Source organism: Pseudoliparis swirei, chromosome 1 (assembly GCF_029220125.1).
Source record: "Pseudoliparis swirei isolate HS2019 ecotype Mariana Trench chromosome 1, NWPU_hadal_v1, whole genome shotgun sequence".
NCBI classification, from domain to species: domain Eukaryota; kingdom Metazoa; phylum Chordata; class Actinopteri; order Perciformes; family Liparidae; genus Pseudoliparis; species Pseudoliparis swirei.
Window position 1 is genome coordinate 22,226,346 of NC_079388.1, and position 14,349 is coordinate 22,240,694.

General features: G+C 50.2%; 1 protein-coding gene and 1 long non-coding RNA gene across 2 annotated transcripts; both read right to left on the bottom strand.

Annotated features, from left to right (window-relative positions):
• Positions 1-247: 247 nt before the first annotated feature.
• On the bottom strand, positions 248-6,885 carry cct3 (chaperonin containing TCP1, subunit 3 (gamma)). The gene is made up of 14 exons (XM_056406377.1): positions 6,793-6,885; positions 4,357-4,418; positions 4,083-4,133; positions 3,936-3,998; positions 2,621-2,717; positions 2,425-2,542; positions 2,162-2,348; positions 1,947-2,096; positions 1,750-1,882; positions 1,601-1,682; positions 1,305-1,485; positions 787-1,032; positions 579-710; positions 248-459 (listed from the first exon to the last, which is right to left on the bottom strand). Exons 1-14 carry the CDS (start codon positions 6,818-6,820, stop codon positions 367-369), a joined length of 1,623 nt encoding a protein of 540 aa, XP_056262352.1. The 5' UTR covers positions 6,821-6,885; the 3' UTR covers positions 248-366.
• A 788-nt stretch (positions 6,886-7,673) lies between these two features.
• Positions 7,674-9,485, bottom strand: LOC130191790 (uncharacterized). The gene is made up of 3 exons (XR_008831250.1): positions 9,319-9,485; positions 9,132-9,189; positions 7,674-8,622 (listed from the first exon to the last, which is right to left on the bottom strand). It is a non-coding gene; the product is annotated as an uncharacterized LOC130191790 (long non-coding RNA).
• Between the last annotated feature and the right edge of the window lie 4,864 nt (positions 9,486-14,349).

Consider the following 14,349-nt stretch of genomic DNA (forward strand, 5'->3'; position numbering starts at 1 on the left):
GAGCATAGGAGGTCTGAGGGGTCCAGGTCTCAGAGCGTAGGACCCCTGAGGGGTCCAGGTCTCAGAGCATAGGAGGTCTGAGGGGTCCAGGTCTCAGAGCATAGGACCCCTGAGGGGTCCAGGTCTCAGAGCGTAGGAGGTCTGAGGGGTCCAGGTCTCAGAGCGTAGGAGGTCTGAGGGGTCCAGGTCTCAGAGCGTAGGAGGTCTGAGGGGTCCAGGTCTCAGACAGAAATAAAAACATCAGAAACTAGTTTAACTGTTTATTAAGTTTCATTGAGTTGAGCTCCACACACAAAGAGAGACACACAGGCAGTTGGGTGGCTCCGATGTGGCTCTGGATCCACGTGGATCTGGATCCATGTGGATCTACTCGGCTCCCTGTCCTCCCATCTGACCGTCTTTGTCTTTCTTCTTGTGACCAGAGACGATGTCATCGATGCGCAGCAACAAGATGGCCGTCTGTACAAAAGAAACAGGTTGTCAGTATCAACCATGAAGCTCAGTAACCCGCTCAGTAACCCGATCAGTAACCCGATCAGTAACCCGCTCAGTAACCCGATCAGTAACCCGATCAATACCTCCACAGCCGTCTTGTAGGTCTGGGCCTTCACAGCCAGCGGCTCCCAGATGCCCAGAGCCATCATGTCCCTCAGGAGGCCGGACTCCCCGTCCACGCCCCAGTTCACACTGTCGTCCTGGGTGTGCTTGGCCTGGAGATCAATAACATGATCATCAACAACAACAGCTACCCTGAGCGAGGTGCCGTAGTAAACAACAACAGCGTACCCTGAGTGAGGTGAGCACCCGGATGGTGGAGGCCCCACAGTTCTGGATCAGGGTCCTGGGGATGACCTCCAGGGCCTGGGCCACGGCGCGGTACGGCCACTGCTCGATGCCCGTCAGCGCGCGGGAGCGCTCCATCAGGCGCTTGGACACCGCCATCTCCGTGGCTCCGCCCCCCGGCAGCAGGAAGGGGTCCAGCAGCACGTTGCGGCACACCTGCATGGCGTCCTGCAGGTTCCTCTCCACCTCCTGGAGACACAGGGAGGTGACGGTGTAGAGCAGTGGAGGTGTAACCAGAGCAGTGGAGGTGTAACTAGAGCAGTGGAGGTGTAACCAGAGCAGTGGAGGTGTAACTAGAGCAGTGGAGGTGTAACTAGAGCAGTGGAGGTGTAACTAGAGCAGTGGAGGTGTAACCAGAGCAGTGGAGGTGTAACTAGAGCAGTGGAGGTGTAACCAGAGCAGTGGAGGTGTAACCAGAGCAGTGGAGGTGTAACTAGAGCAGTGGAGGTGGAGTAACTCACAGCCAGGATCTCCTTGCTCGCCCCCCTCAGCAGGATGGTGCAGGCCTTGGGGTCCTTGCACTCTGTGACGAAGGTAAAGTACTCGTCTCCGATCTTCTTCACCTCGAACAGACCAGCACCCGTACCAACGTCTTCCTCACGCAGCTCATCGGTACGGCTGGCTATACGAGCCCCGCACGCCCTGAGGGGGGGGGGGGGAGTAGAGAGAAGTGGGACAGAAAGAGAGAAGCGTTACTTCACCGATTGGCTCACTGATCACCGATTGGCTCACTGATCACCGATTGGCTGCAGGTTACCTGGCGATGCGGTTGTTGTCGGTCTTCCTCACCCGGCGGATGGCGGTGATGTTGGCCTTCATCAAGTAATGCTGAGCCAGATCTGAGGGGACAAGAGACCCTCAGGGACCTGCACCGGGGTGTGTGTGTGTGTGTGTGTGTGTGTGTACCTGAGACCCCCTTCTCCGTGAACACCAGGTCTGGCTTCAGGCGGATCACGTCCTCACAGATGTGCTGGATGTACTCCTCCTCCATCTGCAGGATGCGGGCGAAGTCCTCCTCCTTACTGATCTCGATGTCGGTCTGCAGGGCGTGTTCACATGTTACATACGTCACACAGACACGCGGTGTGCACACGCACACGCACCTGGCTCTCGCCCTTCTTGTACTCCAGGGAGCAGTCCAGCAGGATGATGCGCGGCTCCTTGATGGAGCGCCTCATGCGGGGGTGGGTCACGTCCTTGTTCACCATGACGCCCTTCAGCACGCACGAGTCCTCGATGATGCCGCCCGGCACCTGAACACACCACGGGTCACAGCAGGAAGTGTGTGTGGGGGGGGGGCTCAGACAGGAAGTCCTACCTTCTCCACTTTGGCGTACTTCTTGATGTCGATCTCCTTGCGCCCGTTTTCCTCCAGCTCCACGGTGCGCACGGCGTCCAGCGCGATGCCGCACGCCAGCTCAGACCAGCGGCTCAGCGCCTTGGTGTTGATGGCCGAGTGCAGGATCTTCAGCATCACGGAGCGGTCCGCCGTGTCCACGGGGGAGCTGCGGAGCAAGGGCACGCGGTTACAGCCCTGATGGAGCTGCAGAGGAGGACTCGGGGACCTGGTCTTCAGGGTACCTGAGGTCCTTCAGGATCTCCAGCATGTCCTCCAGAGCCCGTCTGTAGGCGCCGATCACCACCGTGGGGTGGATCTGCTGCTCCAGGAACTGCTCCGCTACAGACAGCATCTCCCCGGCTACACACACACACATTAATGCACTACCTCCACCCGGACACCACCGGACACCAGCTGGACACCAGTCCCTCTACCCACCCAGGATGATGACGGACGTGGTCCCGTCGCCCACCTCCTCATCTTGTGTGCGGCTGATTTCAATCATGGATTTGGCTGCAGGATGCTGGACCTGGATCTGTTGCCATGGAGACATGTTTATGTCATGTAACATGTGTATGTAACATGGTTATGTCATGTAACATGTGTATGTAACATGGTTATGTCATGTAACATGGTTATGTCATGTAACATGTGTATGTAACATGGTTATGTCATGTAACATGTGCATGTCATGTAACATGTGCATGTAACATGTGCATGTAACATGTGCATGTAACATGGTTATGTCATGTAACATGTGCATGTCATGTAACATGTGCATGTAACATGGTTATGTCATGTAACATGTGCATGTCATGTAACATGTGCATGTAACATGGTTATGTCATGTAACATGTGCATGTAACATGGTTATGTCATGTAACATGTGCATGTCATGTAACATGTGCATGTAACATGTGCATGTAACATGTGCATGTCATGTAACATGTGCATGTAACATGTGCATGTCATGTAACATGTGCATGTCATGTAACATGTGCATGTCATGTAACATGTGCATGTAACATGTGCATGTCATGTAACATGTGCATGTAACATGTGCATGTCATGTAACATGTGCATGTAACATGTCATGTAACATGTGCATGTCATGTAACATGTGTATGTCATGTAACATGTGTATGTAACATGTGCATGTCATGTAACATGTGCATGTCATGTAACATGTGCATGTCATGTAACATGTGTATGTAACATGTGTACGTCATGTAACATGTGTATGTAACATGTGTACGTCATGTAACATGTGTATGTAACATGTGTACGTCATGTAACATGTTTATGTAACGTGTATGTAACATGTGTACGTCATGTAACATGTTTATGTAACGTGTATGTAACATGTGTACGTCATGTAACATGTGTATTAACATGTGTACGTCATGTAACATGTGTACGTCATGTAACATGTTTATGTAACGTGTATGTAACATGTAACATGTTTATGTAACATGTATGTAACATGTGTACGTCATGTAACATGTGTATTAACATGTGTATGTCATGTAACATGTGTACGTCATGTAACATGTGTACGTCATGTAACATGTTTATGTAACGTGTATGTAACATGTGTACGTCATGTAACATGTGTACGTCATGTAACATGTTTATGTAACATGTATGCAACATGTGTATGTCATGTAACATGTTTATGTAACGTGTATGTAACATGTGTACGTCATGTAACATGTGTATTAACATGTGTATGTCATGTAACACAGCGCCTCACCTCTCTCAGGATGGCGTTCCCGTCGTTGGTCATCACGATTCCTCCCATGGGGTCGAGCAACATCTACAATCAGAAAGACGTCGTTAGAGAGGACCATGACGTATTGATTAGTGTTAATGGGGGGGGAGAGAGGAGGAGGAGGCTGACCTTCATCATGGCCCGAGGGCCGAGGCAGGTCCTGATCACATCAGCGATGGTCTGAAACACAAACATCACCGTCACCTCACTGGAACCAGTTAGAACCAGTTGAATCCCTCCAGGTCACATGACCCAGACACGAGAGTTACAGATTCTATTCCAGGAGAGTTCTGTTATAACCACTTTACTTAAGAATAGAAACATGTCTATGATCTCTGACTGCATGGTGGGACTAGTTTAAATCATGGATGAACCCTTCACAATAAAAGCCCCTCAGACTGACCTTGGCAGCGTTGATGTTTCCGGCCTGAACTTTACGCCCAGACTCCCTCTTGATGTTCTGGTCTGCAGAGGGAACGTTAAGGGAACCGTCAAGAGAACGTTAAGGGTAAATTAAGGGAACCGTCAAGAGAACGTTAAGGGTACATTAAGGGAACCGTCAAGAGAACGTTAAGGGTACATTAAGGGAACTGTCAAGAGAACGTGAAAGGAACCGTCAATAGAACGTTACGGGTAAATTAAGGGAACCGTCAAGAGAACGTTAAGGGAACTGTCAAGAGAACCGTCAATAGAACGTTAAGGGTAAATTAAGGGAACCGTCAAGAGAACGTTAAGGGTACATTAAGGGAACTGTCAAGAGAACGTGAAAGGAACCGTCAATAGAACGTTAAGGGTACATTAAGGGAACCGTCAAGAGAACGTGAAAGGAACAGTCAAGAGAACGTGAAAGGAACCGTCAAAAGAACATTAAGGGAACCGTCAAAAGAACATTAAGGGAACCGTCAAGAGAACGTTAAGGGTACATTAAGGAAACCGTCAAGAGAACGTTAAGGGAACCGTCAGGAGAACGTTAAGGGAACCGTCAGGGAACGTTAAGGGAACCGTCAAGGGTACATTAAGGGAACCGTCAAGAGAACGTGAAAGGAACCGTCAAGAGGACGTGAAAGGAACCGTCAAGAGAACGTTAAGGGAACCGTCAAGAGAACGTTAAGGGTAAATTAAGGGAACCGTCAAGAGAACGTTAAGGGAACTGTCAAGAGAACGTGAAAGGAACCGTCAATAGAACGTTAAGGGTAAAAGGGAACCGTCAAGAGAACGTTAAGGGTACATTAAGGGAACTGTCAAGAGAACGTGAAAGGAACCGTCAATAGAACGTTAAGGGTACATTAAGGGAACCGTCAAGAGAACGTGAAAGGAACAGTCAAGAGAACGTTAAGGGTACATTAAGGAAACCGTCAAGAGAACGTTAAGGGAACAGTCAGGAGAACGTTAAGGGAACCGTCAGGAGAACATTAAGGGAACCGTCAGGGAACGTTAAGGGAACAGTCAAGAGAACGTTAAGGGTACATTAAGGGAACTGTCAAGAGAACGTTAAGGGTACATTAAGGGAACAGTCAAGAGAACGTGAAAGGAACCGTCAATAGAACGTTAAGGGTACATTAAGGGAACCGTCAAGAGAACGTGAAAGGAACAGTCAAGAGAACGTTAAGGGAACCGTCAAGAGAACGTGAAAGGAACCGTCAAAAGAACGTTAAGGGTACATTAAGGAAACCGTCAAGAGAACGTTAAGGGAACCGTCAGGAGAACGTTAAGGGAACTGTCAGGGAACGTTAAGGGAACCGTCAAGAGAACGTTAAGGGTACATTTAGGGAACCGTCAAGAGAACGTGAAAGGAACCGTCAAGAGGACGTTAAGGGGAAATTAAGGGAACCGTCAATAGAACGTGAAAGGAACCGTCAAGAGAACGTGAAAGGAACCGTCAAGAGGACGTTAAGGGAACCGTCAATAGAACGTTAAGGGGAAATTAAGGGAACCGTCAATAGAACGTGAAAGGAACCGTCAAGAGAACGTGAAAGGAACCGTCAAGAGAACGTGAAAGGAACCGTCAAGAGGACGTTAAGGGAACCGTCAATAGAACGTTAAGGGGAAATTAAGGGAACCGTCAATAGAACCGTCAAGAGAACGTGAAAGGAACAGTCAAGAGAACGTTAAGGGTACATTAAGGGAACGTTAAGGGTACATTAAGGGAACGTTAAGGGTACATTAAGGGAACTCATACAGATAAAAGCTCAAACATACATATACACATTATCACATCTCAATAGGAGCCAATGACAGTGGGATCGATCCCTCAATAACTGATCAATAGATCACGTGATGCTCCCTCAGCAGCCGGAGGGTGTGGCCACCTCAGTAGATCACGTGACTCAGACAGCACGCTGACGTTAGCTTAGCGGAATCAGACACACGCAGTAACGGGGTGGAAATAAGGGGCGAACCCGAGACAGTCACTACCGTCCCGGGTAACCCCGTTGCCTCCATCATGTTTCCCTCATGGAGGAACATGATGGAGGCAACCCGCCTCGTGGCAAGAACTAACCAACGCCCCACGTTACAGACAAACGTCACGGGAGAACAGACGTTACGTCTTAGTCACATATCTGCTGAACAGAAAGTTATCCGAGTCACTGAGCTAGCAGATATAGTGAGTTAGCTTAGCATAGCCTCTCACACCGGGAGCAGGAGCTAGCCTCTCACACCGGGAGCTAGCCTAGCACAGCCCCACGATGGACGTAGCCGTTAGCTGCCGCCTTTGTGTCGCAGCCGCGCGGCTCTGCCAGTTACCGGCTCCAGCCCGCAGCCCGCGCGCTGTCTCACACCGTATACCGGGGGTGTGCCGGTAGGTTTCCGGTGTTTGACGCTGGTTATCGGTACTCACTCAACACGAAAACCTGCTGGCCCATCATCTTCACAGCGAGCAGCAACGTTTCAGCCTGGAAGGTTCTGGAGGCTCGAGAAGAGTAACGGCTCAACCGGCAGGGGCGGGAATACAAGCACAACCCGAACCAATCAGCGGAGAGGATCGAGATGACAGACAGGCGCGTCGACCAATAGCGTCAATGAACTTAGCTCAGCCTTTAATGGGCAAAACCAATAAGACTCCATTGGTCCATGATTGTCTTTATATTATATATTGTATATAATATATTATTATAATATTAATATTACAATATTTATAATATAAAATATATAAATTATAACATATATATTATATGATCGTATATTGTATATGTATATACTATAATACATACTATTTACCTTCGCATTGAAAATGCGGAAGGTAATGTTTTGATCGCCGTGTATTTGTATGCGTGCGTGTTATTCGCACAAGTCAAAAAGTATTAAACCGAATCGCATGAATTTTGGTGGGATGATTGGTTATTATCCGGGGACCATCTGAATAGATTTTGGGATCGATCGGGTCAAAGTCAAGGTCATGAAAAGGTCAACATCTTCTTTTTACCATAGCGCGGTAAATTTTTATCCAATTGGCAACTAATGCCAAAATGTTCATAATTCAATGCCCAATCTTGTGATATGCGAAGCTATGCGCTCTACCGAGTGCCCGTTCTAGTTTATAGTATGTATCATGCTAGTATATTATATCTATTATAGATAATATACATTTCTGCATAATGTATGTGTAATACTTGTCATTGGTTACATCTAACTAGTGATTTAAAACCGATGTGTCACAGGGCGTTTCTGATCAATAATTTTTTCTTCATCATCATCACATGAGACTTTCTGAAGAAGAGGAAAAGTTGAGAGATTTTATTGAATACTTCTCTGGAAAAAAAGGCACAATAGATTTGTGCAACAAAAACATCAATAAAGAAACCCGAGATGAAATCAATAAATACAAACGAGATGAAATCAATAAATACAAACGAGGTAAAATCAATAAATACAAACAAGATGAAATCAATAAATACAAACGAGATGAAATCAATAAATACAAACGAGATGAAATCAATAAATACAAACGAGATTCAATCAAATGACTGTAAAGGGAATAAGGTCAATAAACAGATTCTAAACCTCCAGACTCACAGACCATCGTTTATTTTGACCTTTAAAAACAAATAAATCGCCTGATTTAAAATGTTTGTGAAAGAATGAACATGATAAATTATTATGAATGAGTTAAAATCATTTTCCTTAACCCTTGTGTTGCCTTAGGGTCATTTTGACCCGAATCAATATTACACCCTCCCCCCGCCTTTGGGTAATTTTGACCCGATTCAATGTTTCACCCTCCTGTTACCTTTATATTTACTAACATATTTTACCCTTTGGGTTCAATTTGACGCCAGCAATTAAAACCTCCAGAAAATTATTAGAATTAATATTGTTTTCCAAGTTTAAGTGTGAGGCACTTTATGTTTGTTTGTTGACTACCGAAAGAACACCGACATTAAACATTGAATGGGGTCAAATTAATCCTAAGGCGGGGGGAGGGTGTAATATTGATTCGGGTCAAAATGACCCTAAGGCAACACAAGGGTTAAACATCTCCGTTCATGTAAACATCCTCAAATAAAAACAAAACCATTCAGCAGGCAGGCGGGGATGTCACTGGTGACATCACGTAACCGAGGACTCTGATTGGACCGTCTCAAAGTTCAGCCTTCAGCCCTCCGACCACCAAGCGGTGACTCGCCTCCTTCTTCAGGAACGCCAGGAAGTCCCGGAGCTCACGTCCCCCCTGAGGACGGAGAGCGCCATTACACTGAGTGTGTACGGTGAGTGAGTGTGTGTGTGTGTGAGTGTGAGTGTGCGAATGTGTGTGAGTGTGTGAGAGTGTGCGAGTGTGTGTGAGTGAGAGTGTGTGTGAGTGAGTGTGTGTGCGAGTGAGTGTGTGTGTGAGTGTGTGTACGAGTGAGTGTGTGTGAGTGAGAGAGTGTGTGTGTGAGAGTGTGTGTGTGAGAGTGTGTGTGTGTGAGTGTGTGTGTGTGAGTATGTGTGAGTGAGTGTGTGTGAGTGTGTGTGAGTGAGTGTGTGAGTGTGTGTGTGAGAGTGTGTGTGTGAGAGTGTGAGTGTGAGAGTGTGAGAGTGTGAGTATGTGTGAGTGTGTGTGAGTGTGTGTGAGAGTATGAGAGTGTGTGTGAGTGAGTGTGAGAGTGAGTGTGAGTGTGTGTGTGTGTGAGAGTGTGAGAGTGTGTGTGAGTGAGTGTGAGTGTGTGTGTGTGTGTGAGAGTGTGAGTGTGTGTCCACCTCGTATCTGATTGGCTCGTCTTTCTTCCCCACTGGAGCAAAATAAATGGTTGGATACCTGGAGAGAAAGAGACCAGCATGAAGACCTGATCCCTGAAGAGAGACAGAGACCAGGACTAAGACCTGATCCCTGAAGAGAGACAGAGACCAGCATGGAGGCCGAGTCCTGCTGTAGACCTGGTCTCACCCTTGGACGTCGTATCCTAGCGGGACGTCGTTGTCGGCAGCATTCATCTTGGCGACGACGACGTGAGGATCAAAGGCCAGCTGAGGGGAGACAAGTATTATAAATATACATGTATATATATTTACATATATATATATATGTATATATATGCATTATAATACAAATATATATATTATAAATATATATGTATATATATTCATATATATATGTATTATAAATATATATGCATTATATATACACATATGTATGTATTATACGGGCAGCAGCGTTCATGCCCCTCTCCTCCTCCTCCTCCTCCTCCTCCTCCTCCTCCTCCTGGTGAACGTGGTTCTCCTCGTCTCTGTCCTGGCTGTCAACCCGTTGAGTCAGAACTGTGCTGACAGTTTGTGGTCCTCCGGCTCCGCTGCTCCTTGTGACCGTGTGACTGTGTGACCGTGTGTCCCTGTGACCGTGTGTCCGAGTGTCCGTGTGACCGTGTGACCGTGTGTCCGTGTGTCCGTGTGTCCGTGTGACCGAGTGTCCGTGTGTCCCTGTGACCGTGTGTCCCTGTGACCGTGTGACCGTGTGACCGTGTGTCCGTGTGACCGTGTGACCGTGTGTCCGTGTGTCCGTGTGTCCGTGTGTCCGTGTGTCCGTGTGTCCGTGTGTCCCTGTGACCGTGTGACCGTGTGTCCGTGTGACCGTGTGTCCGTGTGTCCGTGTGACCGTGTGTCCGTGTGTCCGTGTGACCGTGTGTCCGTGTGTCCGTGTGACCGTGTGTCCGTGTGACCGTGTGTCCGTGTGTCCGTGTGACCGTGTGTCCGTGTGACCCTGTGTCCGTGTGTCCGTGTGACCGTGTGTCCGTGTGTCCGTGTGACCGTGTGACCGTGTGTCCGTGTGACCGTGTGTCCGTGTGACCGTGTGTCCGTGTGACCGTGTCCGTGTGACCGTGTGTCCGTGTGTCCGTGTGACCGTGACCGTGTCCGTGTGTCCGTGGTGTCCGTGTGACCGTGTCCGTGTGTCCGTGTGACCGTGTGTCCGTGTGACCGTGTGTCCGTGTGTCCGTGTGTCCGTGTGACCGTGTGACCGTGTGTCCGTGTGACCGTGTGTCCGTGTGACCGTGTGACCGTGTGTCCGTGTGTCCGTGTGTCCGTGTGACCGTGTGTCCGTGTGACCGTGTGACCGTGTGTCCGTGTGTCCGTGTGACCGTGTGACCGTGTGTCCGTGTGACCGTGTCCGTGTGACCGTGTGTCCGTGTGTCCGTGTGACCGTGTGACCGTGTGACCGTGTGTCCGTGTGTCCGTGTGTCCGTGTGACCGTGTGTCCGTGTGACCGTGTGTCCGTGTGACCGTGTGACCGTGTGACCGTGTGTCCGTGTGTCCGTGTGACCGTGTGACCGTGTGACCGTGTGTCCGTGTGACCGTGTGTCCGTGTGTCCGTGTGTCCGTGTGACCGTGTGACCGTGTGACCGTGTGTCCGTGTGACCGTGTGACCGTGTGACTGTGTCCGTGTGTCCGTGTGTCCGTGTGACCGTGTGACCGTGTGACCGTGTGACCGTGTGACCGTGTGACCGTGTGTCCGTGTGACCGTGTGTCCGTGTGACCGTGTGACCGTGTGTCCGTGTGACCGTGTGTCCGTGTGTCCATGTGACCGTGTGACCGTGTGACCGTGTGACCGTGTGACCGTGTGACCGTGTGTCCGTGTGACCGTGTGTCCGTGTGACCGTGTGACCGTGTGTCCGTGTGACCGTGTGTCCGTGTGTCCGTGTGACCGTGTGACCGTGTGTCCGTGTGACCGTGTGTCCGTGTGTCCGTGTGACCGTGTGTCCGTGTGACCGTGTGTCCGTGTGTCCGTGTGTCCGTGTGACCGTGTGTCCGTGTGACCGTGTGACCGTGTGTCCGTGTGACCGTGTGTCCGTGTGTCCGTGTGACCGTGTGTCCGTGTGACCCTGTGACCGTGTGACCGTGTGTCCGTGTGTCCGTGTGACCGTGTGTCCGTGTGACCGTGTGTCCGTGTGACCGTGTGTCCGTGTGACCGTGTGACCGTGTGACCGTGTGTCCGTGTGTCCGTGTGACCGTGTGACCGTGTGTCCGTGTGACCGTGTGACCGTGTCCGTGTGTCCGTGTGACCGTGTGACCGTGTGACCGTGTGTCTGTGTGACCGTGTGACTGTGTGTCCGTGTGACCGTGTGTCCGTGTGTCCATGTGACCGTGTGACCATGTGACCATGTCACTCTCAAACATTAATCTAGCTGACCTCACAACAGGCCCCCCCCCCCCCCCCCCCGTCTGGTTCATCTTTACAATGAGAGTCTCCAGACTCTGCTCAACTCACTTGCTCCCCTCAGAACCCGGACTGTCTCGTTCCCCCCTCGGCCCCCTGGTTCTCCCCTCACCTCCGCCAGTTGAAAGCCAAAGGACGTCAGTTGGAGAGGCTTTCCACCAAAACCGGACTCCCTCTTCATAAACAGATGCACCGTGCCCACATCTCCTAGACAACGACGCCCTCTCCTCAAATCACAAGACTTTACAAACAACCACTGCTGGTGCTGTTAGAAGTGGGACAAATAAATGCTAATTTTTCTGGGATTAGCGAGAATAGACCAGGCCGGGAAAAGTAAATGCGGAATGTGGGTAATAAAACAGATCAAAGGGGACCCCAGTTCCATTAGACTACGACAATAGGAAAGCAACAAGGAATCCATCAGGCCGGCCGACAGGGAGAGTGGCTGTAAAATCAGATGAAAGCATCGAGGCCATCGCTGGGACGAAAAGCAGAGGGCCAGGTGTGACAGAACAGGGGTCCTGAGAGGTCAGCGGAGGCGTTTACAATCGGCTCGACACGACAGGACCATGGCACCTCTTGTGATATTCAGATGAAGACCTGGTTGATTGTGTGTTCAGGAGCCCAAATCCTGACCAAATGGGCCAGAGAGGATGTTACTACGAAAGTGAATAAACACGAGCCTGGATTCATGTGTGTTAACCTGCCTGTAGATCAATGGTCATTGATATGATAATGTGATATATGTCTCCCAATATGTTCTGTATCCTGACCCCCGGTTAGAGTGTGTTTGATGTCACTGGCATCGGGAAGTCTCACCAGGTCTGAAAGGGTCATAAAGCGGGTACCCTACGTGCCTGAGAGATAAGAGGAGACAACAGTCCCCCTCTTTGAAGTGGGACAGAGAGTCTCTCCAGAACCTCTCAGGAAGAGAGGGGATGAACCCCCATCAGCACCCCAAAGAGGGGGACGGATATCCGGTAAAAGTGGGAGGAGCCGAGGGTATAAAGGTGACGGACAGGCTGAAGAAAAAGGAGTTCTTTGGGAGAGTTTTTGAGAAAAAAGGTTTTTTTTCATATGCTGTGGTTTGCGTCAGGCGTCCGTGAAGAACTCACGGGCGCCTGACGTTCTATGTCTATTTTTCTTCTTTCTTTTCTGAAAGGCTGAAGAAAAAGAGTTTTTTAAGTTCTTGTGACTTTTGCGTCAGGCTCCCGAGAGGGAAATCATTAATAATCGTACTTTGTTTATTTCTTTCTTCCTTTTTTGAATAAAATACTTGGCTGCCTTGCAGTCTTAAACTTTACATCTTAGTGGACCTACTTTTTGTGAGTCCTATTTCTTCACCCGTCGACCCTTGAGGAGACCCAACGAGGAGACCAGCGGACCCCGCCGCCCCGAGGTGAGTCTGAGCGACATCTGCACGCTACACCCACTGATCTACGTCACACAGGGCACATACTGATTCCTCACACACTGGTAACTGACATTTTGTACTAAAGAGATATCGCTGCAGCCGGTAGACCTCCTCTCCGCCGAGCCGTGGTTGGTTCGGGGACCAAGAGAGGACTCGTACCACCGAGTCCGTCATGAGTTTGTCCTAAAATAAGAATATTAATAAGTGTCCGCCAGCCGCCTCGAGCCTAGTAACCCTCGGCGTGTTTGGAAGGAGACTAGATTATTGAATACCCAGCATTTCTCTCCGCGAGATCGATCTGACATCATCCGGGGGGGTCGTGCGGGAATAACAGCTACCACTGTCTATGTGCACGCGCCATTCATCAGGCCGAGCGATCGCGGAATCATATAGAGAGTTACTGATCTCCGCCTCCTCTCCCTTAACTTTCGGTCTTCGCCCGCCGAGTTTCCTGTTCCCCTCACGGGCGGAGACCGTGACCGTCAAGCTGTCAGAAGAGAGGCCGGGCATCGTGACCCGTGGACCCGCGTCCTCTCCAGTGCGACAGGTTAGCAGCGCTGCGCGGTGACGCTGCGCCTGGGCGCCCGACGTGTTCTTAAAGACAGTTATCTACACGTCTGTCATTAGAGCACGATTATTTCCCTCAATAAAGTACCGGTGTGAGCCGCTCGCACCTCAAACCTTTCCCCTCCTCTCCATCTCTCCTCTCCCGTCTCGTTCCCGTTCCCCCCACCCCGCTCCTCTCCCCCCCCCGGTTTCCCTACACGAGAAGACGGCGGCGTGCCTTTTTCTTTCCGTCTCTCACCCGAGGGTGAATCTGTCTACGCGTCTCTCTTAACAGTGCTGGGACCACCAGGACCACCAGGACCAGAGGGACCACCAGGACCACCAGGACCAGAGGGACCAGCAGGACCACCAGGACCACCAGGACCATCAGGACCATCAGGACCACCAGGACCAAAGGGACCACCAGGACCACCAGGACCAGCAGGACCACCAGGACCACCAGGACCATCAGGACCATCAGGACCACCAGGACCAGCAGGACCACCAGGACCCTTCTCTCTGTGGTCAACAATTCATTCCCCCTCACTTCTACTCCACTGAACACTGTAACTCCCTAATGTCATTTTTAATACTAAAATAGCTGCCATCCACCAGCAGCCGACCCCTCATACGTCCTGTTGTCCTTCTACTTGTATCCCCCCTCTGTACCTCTCCTGCTTCCAACTCCCCTCTGACATCGTTTTATCTAAACTCATCCAGACTACCAAGCCATCCACCTGCCGACTCGACCCCCTCCCATCCTCCCTGGTTATGACCTCCCCCCTCCCTCTGGTACCCTGATGACAGCC